Genomic DNA, 25,385 nt, shown 5'->3' with positions numbered 1-25,385 from the left:
ACCTTGCACTTTCAAAGTGAATGCGATGCATCTAGAAAGCGATGCCAGTCAAGGTCTCTTTCTCGATCTAGACTGAATATTCTTGAGGAGGGAATCAAGGATTCATGATGACACAATATGAAAACTAAAAAGCCCTATTAAGAAAGTTGATGCCAATAATCAATCGAAAGTTCTGAATGCACAGTTTTTTTTCCTGATATTATGCAACACCAGTCACAATGTGGAATATCAACCATGACACCCCGGTAACCTTCACACTCAGGATGTTCCTAAAATGAACCAAAGCTTAAGTGTGAAGGCGAGGTAAAAAAGTGAGCAACGAATTACTGTTTATTAACGCAGGTCAGACTCAGACATGCAATCATCCTCTTCTTCACCAGGCTTTGGAACAAACGCAGTGACAAAACTGCAATAGGTTTATCAATAGCTGCTGCACCAAGCTGGAGACATGGGCACAATGTTTCATTTGTTTTGGTGCTTCGAAAGGCCTTGTTTTCCCTATCCCTACTTTCCAACAGTACAAACAGAGAGCCAAAAGACAACCTACCAAGCAACACTTAAATGAAAGGATCAAATTAGTCGTGGGCGGAACATTTTAATAGACTTTTGAGTGTTACTATCAGCCTAATGCAGCAGCAAATGTTGTGTGTCTAGAGTGTTTTGTATTTTGTCCCCGACACACTCAATAAAATACTGTTAAAATACAGTATGCATCGGTTTGAGCTTTCTGATATAATGCTGATGTACCTTTGATTGGTGATTTGAGTTGAGTTTGTGTACAACAGAACTACCCTAAATACCACTCATAGGTATATACTGTATAACTTACATTATGTGCAAAGTACCAAACATTAAGTCAGAAGACAACAACGTTAGACTGACAAAATATAATTATTCAAAATGTTGTGACATGAAGCATTCTTTTTCTTGTGGTAAAATGAACGTAGGATGTTTCCTTTTTCTCTCACCCTCCAGCAGTGGGTGAATTGCTGTGCATATCTCTAGCTGCAGTTGTGCAGTGCTGGCGTGAACACAAAGCCTACTATTGTTTGTTAGTATCAAAAAGTAGACATTGTAAGTCACAGTACTATAGGCCTACAATAATGATGAAAAAATGTGTATAATTTATCATATTATTTTAGGTGATATTGAAGCCCACAAAAAGACTTGTGGATATTTAACCATAATGTACATTTAAATATCTGTGTTGACGGCTACATACAGTACAGACAGTACACAAACAAAACTGTAATTGGATATGTGAAATTTGTACATTAGCATTACATGAAGTACTTTATTTTTGAAATGTCTAGCAACGAATTACTATTAAAATGAAGAAAATAACATGGGTACACTGTAAAAACCATACAAATGTCATTGCATATTAAAATGCTGTTTAGTTTTTATGTTTCCTAAGGCTCTTTCCATTGCCTAAATCTACAAAAGCAGGTGTTTTGAATGGAAAGTTAAGAACACTTTTATCAGGCATCCTGTTGAACACCACTTCCTGTACCTTCTACCTGGTACATACTGCAATATGATGGCACATCCCACTGTGACACCAGTGGTGCAAGTGTCTTTTTTAATCAAGAAAATTCCTAGAGCTAACCTATTCATATAGTTGAAACATAGGGGATCTGGACAAATTTGGACAGGATGCTAACCTTAGTCCACTTCTCATTGCTGCTTATTTGGGGAAGCCAAGGTAAAATAAATTCCTCTACTTTTTTTACTTGATGTGTTTTCGGTTTCTGGCAAAAAGATGATAATCAAATGTCCTCAAGCTATATATTTATATCCAAGGCCTACTGACTGAAGAATTGTTGCCTTAATGTATGCCTTTGTCATTCAATTCAGTAACCTGTACCGACCTGCAGAAACAGCATGAAGTCATCCGTGCAGCAGTTGGAGAACCTCTAGTATTGAACTGCATCTACAACTGTTCATCTGGATTTGTCCGTGGACACTGGATCAAACTCCCAGACTGTCCTCGTTGTCCTAGGCCTGGGGAAACAAAAAATGTCACAAAGAATGGTGACCTCTGCACACTACCATTGTATTTCCCACATCTGTCCAGAGAAGATTTTCAGTACAACTATACCTGCTTTTCTGAAGATCATGAAAGCGAACAGTTCCCACGCAAGATAGAGTGTCTGGTATCACTGCAGGCACAAGGTAGGCAAAAACAGGTTGAAATGACCTACCCTATCATTTTACCTCAAAAAACGAATTGTGTTAAAATGTATTATATTAATTAAGTTCAAAAAGAGAATCTATTTATACATCAGTAACTAAATTATATTGTATTTCTTTTGCCAGCTCGACCTAGTGCCCTGGACACAACGGTCACTACTGGTAAGTCTCATAGGAGAATCTTTTACTGAGACTTTATAAGGCTCTGGTCAAAATAAGTTATACAAGGAATAAGGGTGCCATTTGAGACTCAACCTAAGTCTAATTTTTTGTAATAGTCTAATTTAAATTGCTCTGAGGCTGTTTAATGACATCGGCACAAAATAATATAAACCCAGCATATTTCACTAGCTTATTTGATCCTGATGTCTACCGTTTTCGGTGTTTTAGATGAATCGGTGAGAGCGTTGGGTAACCATGAGGACTCAATAATAGATCACGGTGAGACAAAATGCTGCTATTCCACTCCTTAAAAAGAAAAGGTGAAACATGTTTAAATGTATTGCAAACAACAAAAGTAACCCCCCGTTTGAGGCAATGACTGATGAGTTGCAAATTGAGTTTCAATGATAATATTGTCTCTGTGCTGTCTTCAATACAGAGAAATTCACAGGCGTCAAGGTGTTGGCAACAGTGACAGTTATTGTGGCTGCGGTGTTGGCAGCCGTGGCTGTCTCCTTATGTATGAGCCGCAATCGATATTGCAAAGGTGCTTATAGATGTTGTAAAATCAATTATGCAGGCCCAAATTATGAATCAAAAATGTTATAAAATACTTTCCAAAGTTGTTATTAAATAAAAAGGCCAGTATGTTTCATTAACGTGATTTCTTGTGTATTTTAGGAAACCCTGCTGTTATCTGTACAGGGTATGTTTTTTTTCTTCATACAATGTGGTATGTTTGCTAAGGCATTTTAACACACTTTTCATTGCAATTAGTATGCGGACTCCTTATGTGGAATTTGTTTATTGGTCTTTTATCAGCACGACATCAAGAGAAGGATCAGGTAAATATTTGTTTAATTTTACAAAATTGCTATCACAACCAGTTCACTCAAGGTTGTGAATTGTAATTCTAATAGGTTACTTCATATCTTATAGGTGCATGCTCAACCAATTGTGAGAGGGTGGCACTGCGAATAACTCCGGCTGGTAAGCTAATGGAATGTACCATTTATTTCAGTTGCTAAGCTGGGTGTGTAATAAGAACATCTACTATACAAAACATTGCATTTCCTGTTTTGACCTAGATTGCCAGAGTGATCATGAGGTTCCTTACGCTGACATCATGATTACTATGCGAGGGGCCAGCACACCTGAGCTCACACAGATCGCCTACCTGGCTCCGGGGGACCATAGAGAGGTGAGGATTGGAAACAATCGCTTTGTGATTTCTGTGTGAAATAGAAAGTGCTCTACAAATAAAATATGATCTATTATTATTATATATTCATCGACACCTCACTACATTATTTTACATCAACACCACCATATGTCACCACATGTGACCATACTACCGACATTCACTATATTCAATGTGATATGTCAGCGGAGGTTGTATAATGACTATTATTGGCTAATGCAACCACAGTCACAGGTTTAGACTTTATATAAACCTCACCTGAAATGGAATCCTGTGTGTTTCATGTCCTCCCTGCAGAGATGGAGAGAAGAGGCACGCCCTGGCCCCAGCACCGGCCCTGAAGCTAGATCCCACCTGCAGGCCTCCCGCTCAGCTGACAGACTGCATGTCCAGCCCCAGGAAGTCTCAAGGAAGATGAGCACGAACTCTGAGTATGCTGTTATCACCTACTCTTAACCAGGAGAAAGGATAAAAGAGTGAACAAGAGGAAGCAAGTGAGACATGACTGTCACTGTTGTATCTATAACCGTATAGTTGTATCTATAACCGTATAAAAAGTTAAATTAACTGTCATCCAATAAAGTCATACTTTTGTGTCATGTGGTTTCATGTGTAATTTGTTATCGCACTCACTCAGTTTGAACCTCTTTCGTTACCGTAGTTAGACTGAGCCTTGTTGCCTAGCAACAAGTATCAACACTCCGGCGTCAACTGTTGCTGATACAAAACAAACGTTTTGCGAAGCTGTTTGAGGCAACAACAAAAAACATTAGCTAAAGGTAATGTAATATTCAATGTTATTTGTATTACTCCATGCAGCCGCCTCCTGCTAGCATTACATCCGATGTTGCACTGCAGAAAGTTAGCCAACTAAAACATTTAAGAAAGTTAGGTAACGTAGCTAGCTAACGTTAGTTAGCTAACAAACGTTAATTTCACAACATTAGTTAGTACTTACCAGGATAAAGTTGTCAAAATAAATACATTTTAAAAGTAACATAAAATCCAATATTGCAGTTAATATCTATCTATCCAAATTACTGTAACGCGTTTGCAGACCTGTGTTTGACCAAGGACGATGTCTGTGCCTTTTTCAAACACTCACCTTCGGGTTCCACGTGGGTTTGGCAATATCTTGGAGGGGTTGGCTCGAGAGGTCCTGCGAGACCAGCCCAAGGACATCCCCACCTTCGCTGCCCTTTACTTCACTGCTCTTCTCAAAGAGAGAGAAGGTAGCTGTATATTTTTTGTAAAGATTATACCAATAATTAATGGGCAGTCAGAATGAAACTGTACTTTGATGTTAACTTATTGGACTCTATGTCATTTTCTCTTTAGACAGTGGCTTGGACCCCGCAGAGTGGTGTGCCAGGCTTGAGGACAGATTCTACAACAATCATGCATTCAAGGTCAACTTTCTTTATTCATAAATAGTGATATCAAACTAGAAAAGTACTTTTCCTGAAGAAAATTTGGTGTGCTTGTTTTAAAGTATTTGTGGTTTTGAAATAAGTTATAGTAGTGGTAGTGACAGTAGTAATAATGGTAGTAAAAATGTATTGATTGATTGGCTAATTAGGCTAATTTCTACAAGCAACCAGAGGGGAAAATAACACTAGACCACCATTACTCCACACACAGAGACTCATACAAAGCTCTCCCTCGCCCTCCATTTGGAAAATCTGACCATAATTCTATCCTCCTGATTCCTGCTTACAAGGAAAAAATGAAAGCAGGAAGTACCAGTGACTCGCTCAATACAGAAGTGGTCAGATGACGCGGATGCTACGCTACAGGACTGTTTTGCTAGCACAGACTGGAATATGTTCCGGAATTCATCCAATGGCATTGAGGAGTATACCACCTCAGTCACTGGCTTCATCAATAAGTGCATCGACGACATCATCCCCACAGTGACCGTACGTACATATCCCAACCAGAAGCCATGGATTACAGGCAACATACGTACCGAGCTAAAGGCTAGAGCTGACACTTTCAAGGAGCGAGACACTAATCCAGAAGCTTATAAGAAATCCCGCTATGCCCTCAGACGAACCATCAAACAGGCAAAGCGTCAATACAGGACTACGATTGAATCCTACTACACCAGCTCTGACGCGTGTCGGATGGGGCAGGGCTTGCAAACTATTACAGACTACAAAGTGAAACCCAGTCACGAGCTGCCCAGTGACACGAGCCTACCAGATGGGCTAAATGCCCTTTATGCTTTTTTCGAGGCAAGCAAAACTGAAGCATGCATGAGAGCACCAGCTGTTTTGGACGACTGTGTGATCACGCTCTTTGTAGCCGATGTGAGCAAGACCTTTAAACAGGTCAACATTCACAAGTCGGATTACCAGGACGTGTACTCAGAGCACGCGCGGGTCAACTGGCAAGTGTCTTGACTGAAATCTTCAACTTGTCCCTGACCGAGTCTGTAATACCTACATGTTTCAAACAGACCACCATAGTCCCTGTGCCCAAGTAAGCGAAGGTAACCTGCCTAAATGACTACCGCCCCGTAACACTCACGTTGGTAACCATGAAGTACTTTGAAAGACTGGTCATGACTCACATCAACACCATCATCCTGGAAACCCTAGACCCACTCCAATTCGCATACCGCACCAACAGATCCACAGATGACGCAATCTCAATCGCACTCCACACTGCCCTTTCCCACTACCCTATCCCACCTGGACAAAAAGAATGCTGTTCATTGACTACAGCTCAGCGTTCAACACGTGCCCACAAAGCTCATCACTAACCTAAGGACCCTGGTACTACAGTTGAAGTCGGAAGTTTACATACACTTAGGTTGGAGTCATTAAAACTTATTTTTCAACCACTCCACAAATTTCTTGTTAACAAACTTTAGTTTTGGCAAGTCGGTTAGGACATTTACTTTGTGCATGACACAAGTAATTTTTCTAACAATTGTTTACAGGCAGATTATTTCATTTATAATTCGCTGTATCACAATTCCAGTGGGTCAGAAGTTTACATACACTAAGTTGACTGTGCCTTTAAACAGCTTGGAAAATTCCAGAAAATTATGTCATGGCTTTAGAAGCTTCTGGCTAATTGACATAATTTGAGTCAATTGGGGGTGTACCTGTGGATGTATGTCACGCTCGTCGTCCTCCTCGTCTGAGGACCAAAATGCAGCGTGGTATGTGTTCATCATGAATTTAATAAACAGAGAACACTGAACAAACTATACAAAACAATAAACGAACAACGAACGTGAAGCWATATAAGAAATGTGCTGACACAAGCAACTAACATAGACAATCACCCACAACCCACAATGACAAAACAGRCTACCTAAATATGGTTCCCAATCAGAGACAACGACTAACACCTGCCTCTGATTGAGAACCATATCAGGCCAAACACAGAAACAGACAAAGTAGACATACAACATAGAATGCCCACTCAGATCACACCCTGACCAAACAAAACATAGAAACATACAAAGCAAACTATGGTCAGGGCGTGACAATGTATTTCAAGGCCTACCTTCAAACTCAGTGCCTCTTTGCTTGACATCATGGGAAAAACTAAATAAATCAGCCAAGAACTCAGAAATAAAATTGTAGACCTCCACAAGTCTGGTTCATCCTTGGGAGTAATTCCCAAGCGCCTGAATGTACCACGTTCATCTGTACAAACAATAGTACGCAAGTATAAACACGCAGTCGTCACACAGCTCAGGAAGGAGATGCATTCTGTCTCCTAGAGATGAATGTACTTTGGTGCGAAAAGTGCAAATCAATCCCAGAACAACAGCAAAACACCTTGTGAATGAAGATGCTGGAGGAAACAGGTACAAAAGTATCTATATCCACAGTGAAACGAGAACTAAATCGACATAATCTGAAAGGCTGCTCAGCAAGGAAGAAGCCACTGCTCCAAAATCACCATATAAAAGCCAGACTACGGTTTGCAACTGGACATGGGGACAAAGATCGTACTATTTGGAGAAATGTCCTCTGGTCTGATGAAACAAAAATAGAACTGTTTGGCCATAATGACCATCGTTATATTTGGAGAAAAAAGAGGGAGGCTTGCAAGCCGAAGGACACCATCCCAACCGTGTAGCACGGGGGTGGCAGCATCATGTTGTGGGGGTGCATTGCTGCAGGAGGGACTGGTGCACTTCACAAAATAGATGACATGAGGAAGGAAAATTATGTGGATATATTGAAGCAACATCAGTCCGGAAGTTAAAGCTTGGTCCCGAATGGGTCTTCCAAATGGACAATGACCCCATGCAAACTTCCAAAGTTGTGGCAAAGTGGCTTAAGGACAAGTCAAGGTATTGGAGTGGCCATCACAAAGCCCTGACCTCACTCTTATAGAAAATTTGTGGGCAGAACTGAAAAAGCATGTGTGAACAAGGAGGCCTACAAACCTGACTCAATTACACCAGCTCTGTCAGGAGGAATGGGACAAAATTCACCCAACTTGTTGTGGGAAGCTTGTGGAAGGCTACCTGAAACGTTTGACCCAAGTTAAACAATTTAAAGGCAATGCTACCAAATACTAATTGAGTGTATGTAAACTTCTGACCCACTGGGAATGTGATGAAAGAAATAAAAGCTGAAATAAATCATTCTCTCTACTATTATTCTGACATTTCACATTCTTAAAATAAAGTGGTGATCCTAACTGACCTAAGACAGGGAATTTTTTACTAGGATTAAATGTCAGGAATTGTGAAAAACTGAGTTTAAATGTATTTGGCTGAGGTGTATGTAAACTTCAGACTTCAACTGTAAATACCTCCCTTGGCAACTGGATCCTGGACTTCCTGACGGGCACGGCAACACCTTTTCCCCCTCAGGAGTTATACAGCTGCACCATCGCTAGCATCCTGACTGGTTGCATCACCGACTGGTATGGCAACTGCTCGGCATCTGACCATAAGGCGCTACAGAAGGTAGTGCGTATGGCCCAGTACATCACTGGAGCCAAGCTTCCTGCCATACAGGAACTCTATACTAGGCGGTGTCAGAGGAAGGCCCCAAAAATTGTCAAGACTCCAGTCACCGAAGTCATAGACTGTTCTCTCTGCTACCGCTGTTTATTATCTATTCATAGTCACTTTAACCCTACCTACATGTACAAATTACCTCGACTAACCCTAACGTGTACCACGCACGTTGACTCGGTACTGGTACCACCTGTATTTAGCCTCGGTATTGTTATTTTATTGTGGTACTTTAAGTAATTATTTCATGGTATACACCTGTTGTATTCAGCGTATGTGACAAATCAAATTTGATTTAATCGATGTATTGATTGGATAGGATAGCCTGAACATGTAAAAGTTGGTTTGGTGCCTTTAGCTTGAACGGTTCAAGAGTTACTGTTTCTGAGTTATTTCATGCTAATTATGCAAATGTATATAGTTATAGTGATAATGATTTTAAATCATTATAAGTCAGGATAACCTTGAACATGTGAAAGTTGGATTGGTGTCTTTCGCTTGAACAGTTCAAGGGTTGCTATTAGTGAATTAATTTATGCTAATGTTTGCACGTTTATATAGTTAGAGTTGATAAATGTTTTTAAGAATCGGAGGTAAGGATAGCCTAAAAATGTAAAAGTTGGTTTGTGTGTCTCTAGCTTGAACGGTTCAAGAGTTTGTGAGTTATTTTGTGCTAGTGTATGCCCTTTTACTGTATGTAGTTATAGGTAATAAAGGTTTTAGAGAATTTGAAGTTAGGATTACCTGAACGTTTTAAAGTTGGTAACCAAGGAGCAGGATCATTTTCAAGAGTAACCAGTGTATTCCTATGGTTCTCATTCAAACCCATGTTAAATGTATGCACATTCTAAATGGTTATAGTATCAAATATCCTTTGACCAGCAATTTAAGTTGGGCCAGTCTGAACATCTCAACGTTGGTTTGGTGTTGATAGCTTAAATGTGTAGGAGGAGATAGGTCTAGCTTCTAGTGTATGGGCCTTTTTTTTCTTCTTCACTGAAATTCATTTAGGGGCTCATTTAAGTATTGTTATAGTTCAAAAAGTGTAAATGCTATCAAAAATATGTTCTCAAGCAGCCTGACTCGGGGCAGTCGTTTAAGCTCTTGAGCAGGCTAAATACATCGAATAATAATATGAGTGTGTAAGAAATCTAGAGTTGTGCTTTTCTTCGCAAGTACAACTAAATATGATACTGGCGGGCCTTTATCAGTATATCATGCTAAATGTTCTATATTCTGCTCAAAACAGAACTCACCGAATCAAGTCAACACCAGTCCAGCTGATKCAACTCTGAAGATTTCGAAGTGAGTCTCATCTCAGTACATTGTCTACACCCAAGGAGAGGGACAGCATCAGACAGCTTTTTTCCACCACATATTTAATTGAAAGAAAAGGACAAGAGAGACCAACAAAAAAACGTTTTTCGCGAGAAAATACATTTGGCTCAATTGCAGTGTTGTCTTATTGATCATTATGAATGATTATTCCAGTTAACATAAGGGTATTTGCCATAGTGAGAGAAAAAAATTCATGGTGAATTTGCTACAATGCTTTTGGTTAACAAAGACACACATACAAACCTTGTGGRAAATATAGATAAAGAAAGGAAAAGCGCGCCTTTTGCATCCCGTGATATTTTAAGTAGAAATTGTGCACCAATATTTAATTTTAAAAGCCTGTGATTCAGTATTCAATTTAGTTCCCTTGAATATAGACAACATGGAGAATTCAATAAATCCAATTTTGTATATGACTAAAGCCTTGCTAAAGTGCCTAAATTCCGCATTTTGAAAACTCTGTCAACCCTGTGTCACTTCTAGGAAGTTTTAACCCACTTAACCCCAACGTGTTTAACTGACTTAACCCCAAAGGTTTCACCATAATTGTAAATCCCTAGTTATTGTGTTGCTTTGACAGTCATTTCTGACGATGATTATTTATTTAATGTGATTCATTTACATCTGTTCTTTTAAGGTCAACCCTGTTACGTGAACTGAACTCTCGTTTTAATATGGTGAAACCATTCCTTTTTAAAAATATTTTTTCCAAAATAAACATTAAACATGAGTATAATCATAGTGTAAAAGCAGGTGAGCTGGTTCTACACTTTCTGGACATTTTCTGGTGTTTTGTGGTTAAACTGAGCAGGTCGAGCATAACACGTCAACCCTGTTACCCACAGAACGACAGGCAAGAAATGTTTTAACAGTTAAAGTGTTTTTGTAAAGCTTGCATTCAATTGCTACTCCCTGTTGCACACAACACGTTTCTTTCCCCCTGTCGCAAGGGGATTCATGGCTGATTTAAGATGATCGTCAACCCTGTTACGTTTTTTTATGACATTGAATATGTGCTCTTTATGACAGAATTTTACATTTTGGTGAAATCAACAAAAAAAATAAGAACCAAGTTACACTTCTCCGATAGGCACCAAATTGGTGGAACGACCCCAATATCGTAGGCCTAAAATAGCCCTCTCAATTCCCGAAAGGAAAATACTGACATTAAATCATCACTCCCAAGATCAGTCATCTCCCCACAGTATTTTCTGCAAATGAGAAAGGTTGAGGTACATACGTTAGCTATGGGAAAAGTCTGGAAAAGGTCTGGGTTTTTATGAAGCAGGCAAGCACCCTGATATTCTACGAAATGAGTAAGGGAGCCACAATGTTCACAACCTCAGAAAGAAACCAGTTTGAGTCAGAAGATGAGGAGGAGACCATTGTCAAAGGAGTCAGGATGTATAAGGACAGAGAAAACATTGACATTCAGTACATTTTAATACTTATTTTATAATACCCGTCATTTATATAATTATGTATTAATTCTCAGGAAAAAGGATGAGCTGACTGAATCTCAAACAGAAGAGGAAACTGGTAATATTGAGCCAGTTGGGATTCCATCTCCCACAAACTCAAACCTCGATGTCTGTGAAGAACTGAAAGGAACTGAAAGTCAAGGAAAAGATGAAATGGTCAATATCACAGATAAAGATGTGATTTCAATGCAAATATATCCCTCAGAGGTATCAGACAATAGACTCACAGATATGGATGTCAACATGACAGGCAAAGAGATGAACGAAAGAGCTGACAAAGTGGTATGCCTCTCTGAATTTGAGCCCAGTGAGGACATCTCACTCAGTGGGCTTTCAAATGTGGATGTATGTGCTGAAGAACTGAGGAAGACTGAAGAGGGAGAAGAACACACTTCTCAGGAAATCAGCACTGGTGATGATGCCATTCTCGGAAGCTCAAACGAAATGAACCGCAGTAGTGAATTTGAACTTACTCAGGAAGTCTCATTCACTGGCCTTTTCAATATAGATGTATGTGCTGAAGAACTAAGAGGGACAAAAGAGAGAGAGGAACAAGGCACTGCAGATGATGGCCTCAGTGAAGGCTTCAAAGATCAAGATCTTGCTGATGCTCAGGAGAAAACAATATCGCTCATGGTTGAAATCAGTGGACGATTATCACCACCCCAAACTGAATCCCCTGAACCTATTCTACAGGAAACAACTGACAATTCAGGGGGTGTTCCAGAAGAGGAAGGAATAGAAAATCTAATTGTTTCCACAACATATACTGGGCAAACGCATGAAGTTGCATCCTCCATTGATGATGCCTCCAGAATCTTGTTAGATAATGAAAGTGTTTTAGGTGATGATGAAGAACAAAAGGAGGAAAGTCTTGTTCAGATTAGCACTGAGGAGGTACCTAAAACCCTTAAGGTCAAAATGTATGAACAGCAGCCAGAGGAGGAAGGTTCGGTCGAGGCTTCACAAACTGAGGCAGAACGACCAGATGTTGTGTCGGAGGATGCTGAGGAAGAAACGGGCCTTGTTGGACATTATACTCAAGACTCTGTTGAACCGAACACTAACATCGAAGGGGAAGCGGAGGCAGTCACTGCTGAGGCTGAAGCTCAGATAATGGCAATGGAGCATGAGGCTTCTGATATAGAAGTGGAACAAGATTACAAATCTGATTCCAGTGATTCAAGTGACGAAGATGGGGAGAAACTGAGTAAGGTGAACGTCCTCACTCCTAATCAACAGGCCTCTCAAATAGAGCAGAAACAAGAGGATGAAACTGATCATGAGAACAAGGATCTAAGTAAGAAGGAAATGGGTGAAGACATCTCTCCGGAGGATTCTACTAAGATGGAAAATAAGCAAGAGAATGATAATCCTTACATCGATGACGCGGAAATGGGTGAAAAATCCATTTCACACGCATATCAACAAGGTCCTTCAAACGAGGTTAGAGCTGCAGAGCTGCAGCAAGAGGACGCTGAGAAAGAGACAGGGGACACAGTTGAGCAACAGGAGGATATAGACGTGGTGGAGTACAGGGAAACTGAACTAAAAGGACTTGGAAAAGAGGACACAATGACCCCGTCTCAGGACACAGACCAAACTGATGACAACCCAGTGCACATGCCAGAGGGAGAAATAAAGGACAGCGTGGACAAGACTTATGACAAGGTAAAGTTAAATGTTTTTATGATTTTTACAGAAACATTTATGTACAGTACAGTCATTTACCAACTATCACACAGTATTTAATTTATCCACTGCATGTTTTATATAGTGACACAGGTCAGTTTGCAGAGGTCATAACGGCTAGAAAAGCTGTGTGTCAACTACATCTGATTGTCGTTGGGCAAATCCATGTAGCAAGCTGGAATTGTATTATTGTAAAATATAGCACTTCGGTAATACAGTGTACATATAAGTTTGGCATACAGTTTAACCACATTTTTTATGTAAACATCTTCCCTAACAGAGAGTATAGGCAGTATGCTAGTAGTAGCAGCTTATGCAGACTATTCACCTGGTTCAGAACTCTAAAGAAATGTGTCCTTTGCTTCCATTCCTGTCCCAAGTAGCCTGTATTAAAAATAAAACCTTCAAGGACATCTCTGATCAACAACATCGCTCTCTACCTCTCCACTCCGGGTCTCCAGAGAGAGGTGATTGAAAATGTCCCCAAAATAGTTCAGCTTCCTCATGATGACTTGTAGGGACTTGGAATGTCATCCCGAGGTACATTATCTACCATCCGTATTAAGCAGACATATTTCAAGTAGCAATTTTTTTCAGACACAAATCTGTGTGTATTATGGTTGGGCGATATACTGACAGTATTGTCTATCAACAATGATTACATATATACTGAGTCTACAAACATTAGGAACACTTTCCTAATATTGAGTTGCACYCCCTTTTGCCCTCAGAACACGCTCAATTTGTCGGGGAATGGACTCTATAACGTTTCACAGGGATGCTGGCCCATGTTGACTCCAACACTTCCCTCGGTTGTGTCAAGTTGGCTGGATGTCCTTTAGGTGGTGGACCATTCTTGATACACATAGGAAACTGTGACAAACCCAGCAGTGTTGTAGTTATTGACACACTCAAACCGGTGCGTCTGGCATACCCCGTTGAAAGGCACTTAAGTCTTTTGTCTTGCCCATTCACCCCTTTGAATGGCACACATAAACAATCCATGTCTCAATTGTCTCAAGGCTTAAAAATCCTTCTTATCCTGTCTGCTCCCCTTCATCTACACTGATTGATGTGGATTGAACAGTGACATCTATAAGGGATCATAGCTTTCACCTGGATTCACCTGGTCAGTCTATGTCTTCAACCTGGTCTCAGAGCATTTAGTTTTACTCTGTACTTAAATCCGAGAAACTCCATTTCGGTTGATATGGTATGTATTAATTTGTGGATGGCCATCACCCATTTCGTATGATATGTTACGAATTACAATTCGTATTATATGTTATGAATTTGCAAAACGTTTGATATGTTTTGAATTCTAGCTAGGTGGCTAGGTGGCTAACGTTAAAGGGAAACTGAATGCATTCAACTGAAATGTGTCTTCCGCATTTAACCCAACCCCTCTGAATCAGGGTGGTGGGGGGGGCTGCCATAATCGACATCCACGTCCTCGACGCCCGGGGAACAGTGGGTTAACTGCCTTGCTCAGGGGCAGAACGACATATTTTTACCTTGTCAGCTCGGGGATTTGATCCAGCAACCTTTCGGTTACTGGCCGAACGCTCTAACGCACTAGTTAGGTAGCTGGCTTACGTTATCTCGGCTAGGGGTTAGGGTTAAGTTTAGGAGTTAGGTTAAAGAGCTAAGGTTAGTGGAAGGGTTAGCTAAGTAGTTGCAAAGTGGCTAAAAAGTAGTAAGTAGTTTAATATTTGCTAATTAGCTAAAATGCTAAAGGCGTTTGTGACGATATTCGAACTCACAACCTTTGGGTTGCTAGAAGTTCGCGTTATACCATCCACCCCGACCAACCACCCTACTTTTATATTTGCCTTAAGTAACCATCTGTCTTATGTAACCATACCAAACGTAACATGTACTAATTTGAGTGTCCCTGATTTACATGTACTATCTAACGTCTAGTCTAGAAGACCAGGCTGATTTCATGGGAAAGAGCAGGTGTTCCTAATGTTTTTTTACACTCGGTGTATATCCCGGACAAGCCTTAGATAACGGACGCTGTCTAGCTGTTTTTAAAAAAACWGGCTATATTCCCTTCTCTTTCCATTCGATAGGCTATGAATATGATTTTGGGCTAGGCTACGCTTTCATCATTTTATGCATGCATGGCTTTCTTCCGATCAAGCAATGAATTCATGTAACGTAGTCCCATCTCATACGTTTGTTTGAATAGGTAGCCAGGCGACTAATAATGAGAGAGAACAAACAATATCAATAGCCTATGGAAAAGTTTAATCAAGTTTAAGCTTATTAAGAAATACATTCTGTGTGGGGGCTGGAAAAATCCTTTAAAACGAGTTAAAGTTATGAACAGCAGCTTATTTCCCAAATATTATAATAGCCTAAGAAGGTATTGTCCTAAAGTTGCCACTTTCAGAAAGAACAATAATGAAAGTTGAAGTCTATACGCCTAGGCATAGACTATTCTCAAGACAAGACAGCCCGTTCCCCACCAGTTGCAGCTGTCACTTTGCTCCGTCATGTGCGCGCCACACAGACAGACACACACAAAGCATGCGATTTCTTACTGTAGCCCAATGGTGGTTTGACATCGTCCAAACCTAGTTGCGTGCGTTTGTGCATAGCCTAATATATTTGATCCAAATTTTCAGTGCCAAATTCTGTTTGCTCTTGGTAATTCCAGTCTAAACGATCAATGAGCCCTGAACAAGATTTCTGAGCTAATGAGAATTGCATGATTTGGCCTAGTCCCACTGGGCACAGATGTCAATTCAACATCTATTCCACTTTGGTTCAACGTAATTTCATTGAAATGACATGGAAACAACGTTGATTCAACCAATGTGTGCCCAGTGGGTTGTCACCAATAACCCATTTGATATATTTGGGCCGATGTGGTCTTAGGCTGGGCGGTAGGGAGAGTAGGATTTAGAGGGCTGTTACCATGGAAACTTGCACCATCCCTTTCCCCTCTGGGTCTTATCAGGGAAAGTCTGGAAGATGGCGATGCACATGATGAACAACAAACAGATAGTTTGTTAGACAATGCGAATTCATCTGCAGCATATCCATCTCTCTTTCTCACCTTTACATGTAGGCCATCTTCTCTGACCTATACCAAATGTCTTGTCCAGTGATTTTTGTCCACCTTTGTGCTCTTCTTTATTCCCAGGCACATTATGACTGATCTCTATCCGTTGGCAATATGCAGTTAGTCACTTTGTACTGTACTCATTCTTAAGTGGGTTTTGACAGATGAACAAGGTGACAATGAAGGATTCATTTCTAACATAGATCTGTTGATAAGAACAAGATATTTTCTTATCTCGAAGCTGAAACGAAGCATTACCAGGTGGGTTTTTGAAAGGTAATATATTGACATAATGGGATGAAACAGGGGAGGCAGTCATGTCAGACAGGGACACAGACAAATGGATGTGTTTGCTGTTTCTCGCTCTCTTTTCTGTCTCAGAGGCAATGAGCGGGGGCGCTGGTGGCAGCTGGGATCTGAATGATAGAAACGTTTTTAGTTCTCTCTCTAATTGTGTACAACTGAGCAATAATTTATTAACCAGTACTACATGATCATGTCTGTACATTGTGTGCGTGGTTTCTCTTGGGTTTTCCAGTTACGCTTTACTTGAAGGTTACGTGAATTAAGTACGTACAGTACCAGTCAAAAGTTTGGACACACCTACTCATTCAAGGGTTTTTCTTTCTTTTTTATTCTTTTCTACATTGTATAATTATAGTGAAGACATAAAAACTATGAAATAACGCATATGGAATCATGTAGTAATCAAAAATATGTTAAACAAATCAAAATATATTTTATGTTTGAGATTCTTCAAAGTAGCCACCCTTTGCCTTGATGTCAGCTTTGCACACTCTCTCAACCAGCTTCATGAGGTAGTCACSTGGAATGCATTTCAATTAACTTCTTTGGGACAGGGATTAAGTAGCTTGGATAAAAAAGAGCTGATTAAGTCAGGGGTCTGGCATGAGCTGATCAAGCGTGCTCACGTGAGAGTTAGCTGCGTTCCATCACATTTCTACAGGCAAAATCACCGGATGTTTTGGAACTACTGAACATAACGCGCCAATGTAAACTGAGATTTTAGGATATAAATATGAACTTTATCGAACAAACATACATGTATTGTGTAACATGAAGTCCTATGAGTGTCATCTGATGAAGATCATCAAAGGTTAGTGATTCATTTTATCTCTATTTCTGCTTTTTGTGACTCCTCTCTTTGGCTGGAAAAATTGCTGTGTTTTTCTGTGAATAGGTGCTGACATAACATAATCGTTTGGTGTGCTTTCGTCGTAAAGCCTTTTTCAAATCGGATACACACTGTGGCTGGATTTACAACAAGTTTATTTTTAAAATGGTGTAAAATACTTGTATGTTTGAGGAATTTTAATTATGGGATTTCTGTTGTTTTGAATTTGGCGCCCTGCAATTTCACTGGCTGTAACGGCTGTCGTAGTCGTTCTCCTCCTCAGACGAGGAGGAGCATGGATCGGACCAAGATGCGGATTGGTAAGTATTCATATTTTAATGGGAAAACAACAAACACTACAAAATACAACAACCAACAAACGTGACTAACCTGAAACAGTCCTGTGTGGCCCAAACACTGACACAGGAACAAACACCCACAAAACACAGGTGAAACCCAGGCTGCCTAAGTATGATTCTCAATCAGGGACAACGATTGACAGCTGTCTCTGATTGAGAATCATACCAGGCCGAACACAAAATCCCAACATAGAAAATCAAACCTAGACCAACCCACCCAACTCACGCCCTGACCAACTAAAACAAATACAAAACAAAGGAAAACAGGTCAGGAACGTGACACTGGCTGTTGTTGAGGTGGGACGCTAGCATCCCGAATATCCCAGAGAGGTTAACAGGTGTGCCTTGATAAAAGTTCATTGGTGGAATTTATTTCCTTCTTAATATGTTTGAGCCAATCAGTTGTGTTGTGACAAGGTAGGGGTGGTATACAGAAGATAGCCCTATTTGGTAAAAGACCAAGTCCATATTATGGCAAGAACAGCTCAAATAAGCAAAGAGAAACAACAGTCCATCATTACTTTAAGACATGAAGGTCAGTCAATCTGGAACATTTCAAGAACTTTGAGTTTCTTCAAGTGCAGTCGCAAAAACCATCAAGCGCTATGATGAAACTGGCTCTCATGAGGACCGCCACAGGAAGGGAAGACCCAGAGATATATCGGTTGCAGAGGATAAGTTCATTAGAGATACCAGCCTCAGAAATTGCAGTCCAAATAAACGCTTCACAGAGTTCAAGTAACAGACACATCACAACATCAACTGTTCAGAAGAGACTGCGTGAATCAGACCTTCATGGTCAAATTGCTGGGGGAAAAAACACTACTAAAAGACACCAATAATAAGAAGATACTTGCTTGGGCCAAGAAACACGAGCGATGGACATTAGACCGGGGGAAATCTCTCTTTTGGTCTGAATCCAAATTTGAGATTTTTGGTTCCAACGGCCGTGTCTTTGTGAGACGCAGAGTAGGTGAACGGATGCTCTTCGCATGTGTAGTTCCCACCGTGAAGCATGGAGGAGGAGGTGTGATGCTGTGGCAGTGCTTTGCTGGTGACACTGTCAGTGATTTATTTACAATTCAAGACACACTTAACCAGCATGGCAACCACAGCATTCTGCAACGATACGCCATCCCATCTGGTTTGCGCTTAGTCAGACTATCATTTGTTTTTCAACAGGACAATGACCCAACACACCTCCAGACTGTGTAAGGGCTATTTGTCCAAGAAGCAGAGTGATGGAGTGCTGCATCAGATGACCTGGCCTCCACAATCACCCAACCTGAAGCCAATTGAGATGGTTTGGGATGAGTTGGACCTCAGAGTGAAGGAAAAGCAGCCAACAAGTGCTCAGCATATGTGTGAACTCCTTCAAGACTGTTCGAAAAGCATTCCATGTGAAGCTTGTTGAGAGAAAGCCAAGAGTGTGCAACGCTGTCATCAAGGCAAAGGTGGCTACTTAGAAGATTCTCAAATGTAAAATATATTTTTATTTGTTTAACACTGGTTACTACATAATTCTATATTTGTTATTTCATAGTGTTGATGTCTTCACTATTATTCTACAATGTACAAAATAGTAAAAATAAAGAAAAACCCTTGAATGAGTAGGTGTGTCCAAACTTTTGACTGGTACTGTATGTGGTACGTTATGTTGAATGTGCCAAATGGTACAGTATTTGCATGTGCCAAATGGTACAGTATGTGGCATGTGCCAAATGGCCAGACACAATGTGTTAATTAAAGTGGACTTTAGGGTGTCATAACTTACAATTATCACTTAAAAGATTTTTGCAATGTCTGAGACCCTTAGTTGATGACTTTGTCATATACTGTACTTAGGTCAGGTAAGTCTTTGAAGTGAGAGGTACAGTAGGTCTGTGGGAGCACAGCAGGTTATCAACCTTAATGAGACTGGGAAGATAAACCACATGGTTTGTGTGCTTGCAGGAGGTCGTATCACACTCACTCTTTCTCTCTCCCACCCTCTCTCTCACACACTCTATGCAAGCGTATACTAGTGAGCATAAAGTGTCTGTTAGCGGGAACGAGACGTCTCTAGTGGATACACGAGAGAAATCTTTCTCGGTCAACACTGAGTACAGGCAAAAGGCATTTTAGGTCAGTTCATCCGAAGACTCATCGCTCAGATTGCTCATCATGGACTGCCACATTGTGAGTACATGCTTGAAATTAATTGTATTTTGTAAGATATTGAACTTATATCTAACAAGTAACTATACACAACTATTCCTTTGTTACAGCTTTTTAACAGAATTACAGAGTTGTTATATCATTCTAATTGGGTAATGGATTTATTAAAAGGCTTTTATATATGTGTTGACAGAGCTTTATATTTTAGTAACCCTCAGAAAATAATTTGTTTCCTTGTTATGGTCTTTTGGCTTGCTTGTTTCATTAAGACTCCGACTATCAGCCCTGGAAACTCCAGCTGTCTGATCTACCAGGTGTCCACAGCACCTTGCTTCAGCTTTCTTCACAAAGCGACTTTCTGCCAAATTGGTCCTATATTATTTGCATATGGATTAGATGAAATGCTTTAAATTGATACTTAATGAATATCTATGGTAGAATGATATTGATAGCCATAATGAGTATAGGTTGTTTAAAAGTATGAGTAGGCTGTTAAAAGTATGAGTATGTTTATTGTTGTTCATTGATTGCAAGTCATTTGAGCTTATTGAGATGACACATTTAGAGCCTACTGTAGATTAAACCCTTGAAGAGTTAGAAAAACCTCACTCCGGAATGAAAAACACTCCTGTCTTTCTGCTGCTGTAAGATATGCGAATGTTGGCATCCTTTTGAGTTTTGTCTCAATCTCTTCAAAGACTCAATCATGGACACTTTTACTGACAGTTGTGGCTGCTTTGCGTGATGTATTGCTGTCTCTACCTTCTTGCCCTTTGTGCTGTTGTCTGTGCACAATAATGCTTGTACCATGTTTTGTGCTGCTACCATGTTGTGTTGCTATTATGTTGATGTCATGTTGTGTTACTTCCTTGCTATGTTGTTGTCTTAGGTCTCTCTCTATGTAGTGTTGTGTTGTCTCTCTTGTCGTGATGTGTGTTTTGTCCAATATTTATATTTTTTTGTTTTTAATCCCAGGCCCCCATCCCCGCAGGAGGCCTTTTGCCTTTTGGTAGGCCGTCATTGTAAATAAGAATTTGTTCTTAACTGACTAGCCCAGTTAAATAAAGGTTAAGGAAATAAATAAATAAAAATCCTACTCAGCCATTAAAGCTAAGCTAATGAATGCTAGCTTTAATGCTATCTGTAATAGTGGGTGGTCACACTCCCACACTAAGGGGTTTCACTGAGGACACTCAAATGCATCTCCATACAGTGCAGTGGGCTTTCTTTGTGTCGCCTATGCACCAAATTGTTAAGAGGGGATGAGCAACTGGTGGGAGGCAGCGGACGTGTTTGGATGATTGCTGACAACTGTGTCACTGTTCTGTAACCACTTGTGAATAAGGAGATTTCTACCTCACCCACCTATCCACCACTCACCAACCCAGTTTTTTGTATTCTGCCAGTAATAAGCTACATGGTATACAATGGCGCTGTCTTTGTGTCGTGAGAGTGTCAGAGAGAGAGAGTCTGAGAGATCTAAAGTTTGAATTCCCTTTATGTTCTTCTCACTCTTGATGGACAGTCTGGCTGACTGTCAACTTTTGAAATCGGGAATCGCAGAGGAACAGACAGACATATTTATTTTCTGTGCATGGTGTTGAGTGTCAGGTTAAGCCGTTTGGAAACATTGTTTACATAGCAGTTACCCCGTTCCAGCTTAGCAATGGCAGAAGTTCAGGCAATAGGTGTGAGAGAAAAAACTCCAGGAAGATGGAGCTTCTGTTGTGGACTCTAAAGCCCTTGGACCCTTTAGGACCCTGAGGATGCAATAGATGAGGATATTTCACGATCATTGACAACCACAGACAGCCTGATATCCACTGGTGTTGTTCTCAGGTGGATTTAGTCATTTTGGGTCCCAAGGCAGAGGTTCATCTGGGGCACCTCCTCATGCGACATTACCTCAACCAAGCCCACTCCTTAATCACCTAATTTCTCAGATATACTTGTCCTCCTATAGGAAGAATGCAGCCAACCCCAGGAGGAGGAGGACATCATGGACATACCTCTGGACGACCCCGAGGCCAACAAGGCAGCTGCCAAGATCCAGGCTGGCTTCCGTGGTCACATGACCAGGAAGAAGATTAAGCCTGCTGACAAGCCTGAGGGGGAGGAGGAGGAGGAGGAGGTGAGCAGCAGTGGTGAGGCCCTCAACGGCAACCAGGGGGGGACAGGTCAGTGACTCCAGTGTCCCCTGACACCCAAACAGACACACACGTAGACCCAAACCGGTTTAGACTGGTATTAGCCTTGATATCCCCTCAGGACAAATCTGGTGTAGACCTATGTCATCAGTAACAGCTCTGCACAAATTATTGCTGTCTATTTTCAGCTAATAACTTTCACTTTGGACATTGGCTGACAAAACCAATTATGGATCTGATGCTTGTGTCCCTGACGTCCTCTACGTCTTGTACATCCAGCTTTGCACACCAATAACAAAGTAACAGGATGACCATTTTGTGTCCATAACAATATTACCTGCATTTATTGATCTGTTTTCAACATCAAATGCATACATTGTATGCATAATGCAAGGGTTGTATGAAGGAACACCATTTTAACACAGCTTGAAAGCAATTTAAAAGCCATGCATTATTAACTGGGTCTGTTAAAGGCCCCTAATGAGTTATTTCAGTGTGAGTGATGTGACACACTCCATCCAGTTCTTTAATTACTCTATAAAGGCTGCAGTGCCTGATTGAAACCTACAATTAATGTCTTTATGAAGTGATTATTAATGAATACTCCATTAGTTATATTGTCAAATAGATGGATGCATTCTAATGAGAAATGTTGATCACAACTCAAACGTGTGAGATGGTGTCAGTGCCAAGAACCATGGAAAATCTTATCTAGATGTTCTGAGATAGAATATATTTGAACACTATCTAATCAACACCTTTTGTGGTGAAAATATATTTAGCGCAAAACTGAACAGTTTGCACAAATAAATGTTGAAAGTGGTTTGTCACAATATTTTCAGAGTTGAGCTCCAGTACATTTTTTGTCCGTTTGTGTCTAAACATATCAGCTACTGAAATGTGAGTTTTTTGGTGGGTGACTGAAGCCTCGAGAATACTTCCAGGAATCAGAAAGTGTACGTTGCAGCTTATTTCACAAGTTCTGATTCCGGGGGCAGAGCATACAACATTAGTGTGTTACCCATCCGAAAAACAGAATGCATTTGACCTGTTTGTTATCATACAGCAACAGCACATATTATGCAAACAGGCAACCACCACCACTTCACTGGTTCATCTTTTGTTTAATAAAAAATGGGACAAGACATTGTGTGGAGTTTACAGTGTTTATAGTCAGTTCTATTTGTTGGTGTTCATTCTTGTATTGAGTGTGTGAAAAATGGGACAGGGGTTAGAATTAGGGATGCACCAATATAACATTTCTGGCCGATATCCAATATTTTCCTTGCCAAAAAACCCGATACCGATAACCAATATTTAACATTTTTACGGCCTTTTAAGCATTCTAGTACAGTTAAATAGTTGAAACACACATACTGACCAAAAAGTTATTTTGTTGGCATTTACGTAGGAGTGTTCATGTTTCCAAGTTTCAAACATGTTCTCAAATGCCATTAAAATGGCAGCAGCGGTATGAGAATCAGCGCATTCTTGAGCAATACAGCTTTCCTCAGTACGAAATCCTCGTCGACCCACTATGCTGTCAGACTCATAATGCTCATGGGGCTGACATCGCTGGTCCAAATGTCAGTCGTGATGAATGTGAGTTTCAACAATACTGTGTAACTCCGGTAGGGCAACATCTGAAAAATAGCGCCAACTTGGTAGTGTGTACCAGTGCTCGACCAGTCGGCGAAAGCCAACATCATCCACGACAGAGAACAGCTGATTGTCATGGGCAATTAATTCCATTATCTTAGCGTTAAGAAATGTTCTTACTCTTTCAAATGACTGCTCGACTTGCTGACTGCTCAATCCACACAGCAGACATTGTGGGCTAGGTTAGGAATGCTGTGTTGCACGTGTAGCTCTATATTTTTTTGTGGCGTCATTACGTCATCTACCTACGTTATATAGGTATGCACATCAGCTTTGACATCGGTTTTGGCATTTTTAGCTAATATCAGCCGATTCCGATATGCTTACCGATATATTGTGCATCCCTTGTTAGAATATGTTCCAGGTCAGGTTGTTTCACCTCTACAGTACTTGAATCGGGTTTAGCCCCAACCTTGAGAAATACCAAGAAACGACTTTCCAATTTAAGCCTTCTCTGAGCCTCACCAACCCCCAACCCAGTTCTTGGTTGCCAAGCATTTTTATATAGCAGTGTTATTTTTAACACCAGGTGCCTTATACCTCTGAGACACACAAGAATTAATGTTCCTTGTCATAGAGGCATCAGCCCGCTAAATCTCCCCCTCCTGGAGTAGACTCTGCTTTTCACTTGGGCTGTTGGCAACACTTCCAATGAAAGCAGTCTTTATAATGCATTATAAACTCATTTATTACACCAAATGTTCACAATGCATTCATCATAAGGAGGGTATTTATAGGACGTTTTTCACCGGGATTAATAAAACCAATCAAGTCGTTACTGTATGTTTTCAGTACTATCATGCTTATCACAACCTTTCGTGAGAAATCTCAATCGTGCGAGTGTCATTGTGCTGTCGGGGGTCAACATCACTATGGAGTGTGAGCGTGTAATGGCAACGTGAATTCGTCATTCCGTCTGCAGTGCTAAACTCTGCTTCTTCGTCTGTTTTTAGAGTCAGGAGGCTCAGACGGAGTAGAGAGAGATGACACATCTGTGCCGGAACAGTGAAGCCTCTGACCTCGATGAAGAGAAGAAGAAGAAGAAGAAGAAGAAGAAGAAGAAGAAGAAGAAGCATGGCTGTGGCTGTACCTTTTTTCTCCTGGAGGAGCAACTTTCTATGTAACACAAAATAGCAGTGTATAATCCAGATTTTTGGGAAGCATCGTTTAATTTGTGAACTCTTTAGCACTTTCCTGCTTCCAGCCCCAATTTGTGTGGGTGGTCTTTGACCCAAATTTGCATCTCTCACTGCATGTACTTGTGAAACTTCTGGTAGTATGCTAGTCTAGAAGAAGCTGATAATATGTGTTTTCCCCATGCTAAACAGGGCTAATTTGAGTTGAATATAAAGGTTGTGTACAAGTATGCGTTATGAATACACTTAGACCGCTGGAATGCTTGTTTCTGCGTTGTTTCAAGTGCTTGTATAATTACTATTTCATTATTTTTGGCGTACACAACCTTAAAAGGGAGGAAGAGACCCTTCTTGGTTATTGTAATGCATATTATTTAAGTTAATGATTAATTTATTGTTATCTAGATTTGCAGTCTTTAAGTGTCGTGCACCATAATAAATCATTTAATCACTTTCACGTAGTGGTCAGCATTACCATTTTCTCCAAATCAGATCTTCCAACACAGTAAGCATGCAGTACAATGTACTATAGTTTGTTTGCAGATAGTAGTGATCATGTACAGTTTTATCCTTAGAGAAATGGAGTCATATCATCTGCTCCTACAGTATGTTTATGGGTACAGAATTTGCTATGGAGCGGGCAAGCTATAGTAGTT

General features: G+C 40.4%; 2 protein-coding genes across 3 annotated transcripts; both read left to right on the top strand.

Annotated features, from left to right (window-relative positions):
• Positions 1–1,565: 1,565 nt before the first annotated feature.
• On the top strand, positions 1,566–4,118 carry LOC139023963 (uncharacterized). Its single transcript, XM_070438229.1, has 10 exons — positions 1,566–1,705; positions 1,858–2,175; positions 2,320–2,355; positions 2,584–2,634; positions 2,795–2,902; positions 3,037–3,061; positions 3,178–3,200; positions 3,295–3,345; positions 3,444–3,556; positions 3,854–4,118. Exons 1-10 carry the CDS (start codon positions 1,657–1,659, stop codon positions 4,010–4,012), a joined length of 933 nt encoding a protein of 310 aa, XP_070294330.1. The 5' UTR covers positions 1,566–1,656; the 3' UTR covers positions 4,013–4,118.
• A 96-nt stretch (positions 4,119–4,214) lies between these two features.
• On the top strand, positions 4,215–24,995 carry spa17 (sperm autoantigenic protein 17). Of its 2 annotated transcripts, none has more exons than XM_024135807.2 (7): positions 4,215–4,335; positions 4,614–4,788; positions 4,895–4,965; positions 9,802–9,857; positions 11,386–13,042; positions 21,751–21,964; positions 24,547–24,995. In XM_024135807.2, exons 2-7 carry the CDS (start codon positions 4,635–4,637, stop codon positions 24,600–24,602), a joined length of 2,208 nt encoding a protein of 735 aa, XP_023991575.1. In that variant the 5' UTR covers positions 4,215–4,335; positions 4,614–4,634; the 3' UTR covers positions 24,603–24,995. The 2 variants fall into 2 exon arrangements, with proteins under 2 accessions (XP_023991575.1, XP_023991576.1); XM_024135808.2 differs by having other exon boundaries at positions 21,751–21,918; positions 24,547–24,659.
• Positions 24,996–25,385: the final 390 nt, after the last annotated feature.

This window comes from Salvelinus sp. IW2-2015, unplaced genomic scaffold, assembly GCF_002910315.2.
Source record: "Salvelinus sp. IW2-2015 unplaced genomic scaffold, ASM291031v2 Un_scaffold611, whole genome shotgun sequence".
Classification (NCBI taxonomy): domain Eukaryota; kingdom Metazoa; phylum Chordata; class Actinopteri; order Salmoniformes; family Salmonidae; genus Salvelinus; species Salvelinus sp. IW2-2015.
The sequence above is the reverse complement of the archived record's forward strand: the minus strand, read 5'-3'. Positions and strand labels throughout refer to the sequence as shown.

Excerpts from the sequence above, each read along its gene's own strand:
- LOC139023963 (XM_070438229.1), top strand. The coding sequence starts at position 1,657 with ATGCTAACCTTAGTCCACTTCTCATTGCTGCTTATTTGGGGAAGCCAA. Across the intron at positions 2,903-3,036 it reads CCGCAATCGATATTGCAAAG|GAAACCCTGCTGTTATCTGT; the intron begins GTGCTTATAGAT and ends TGTGTATTTTAG. Across the intron at positions 3,557-3,853 it reads CTCCGGGGGACCATAGAGAG|AGATGGAGAGAAGAGGCACG; the intron begins GTGAGGATTGGA and ends TCCTCCCTGCAG.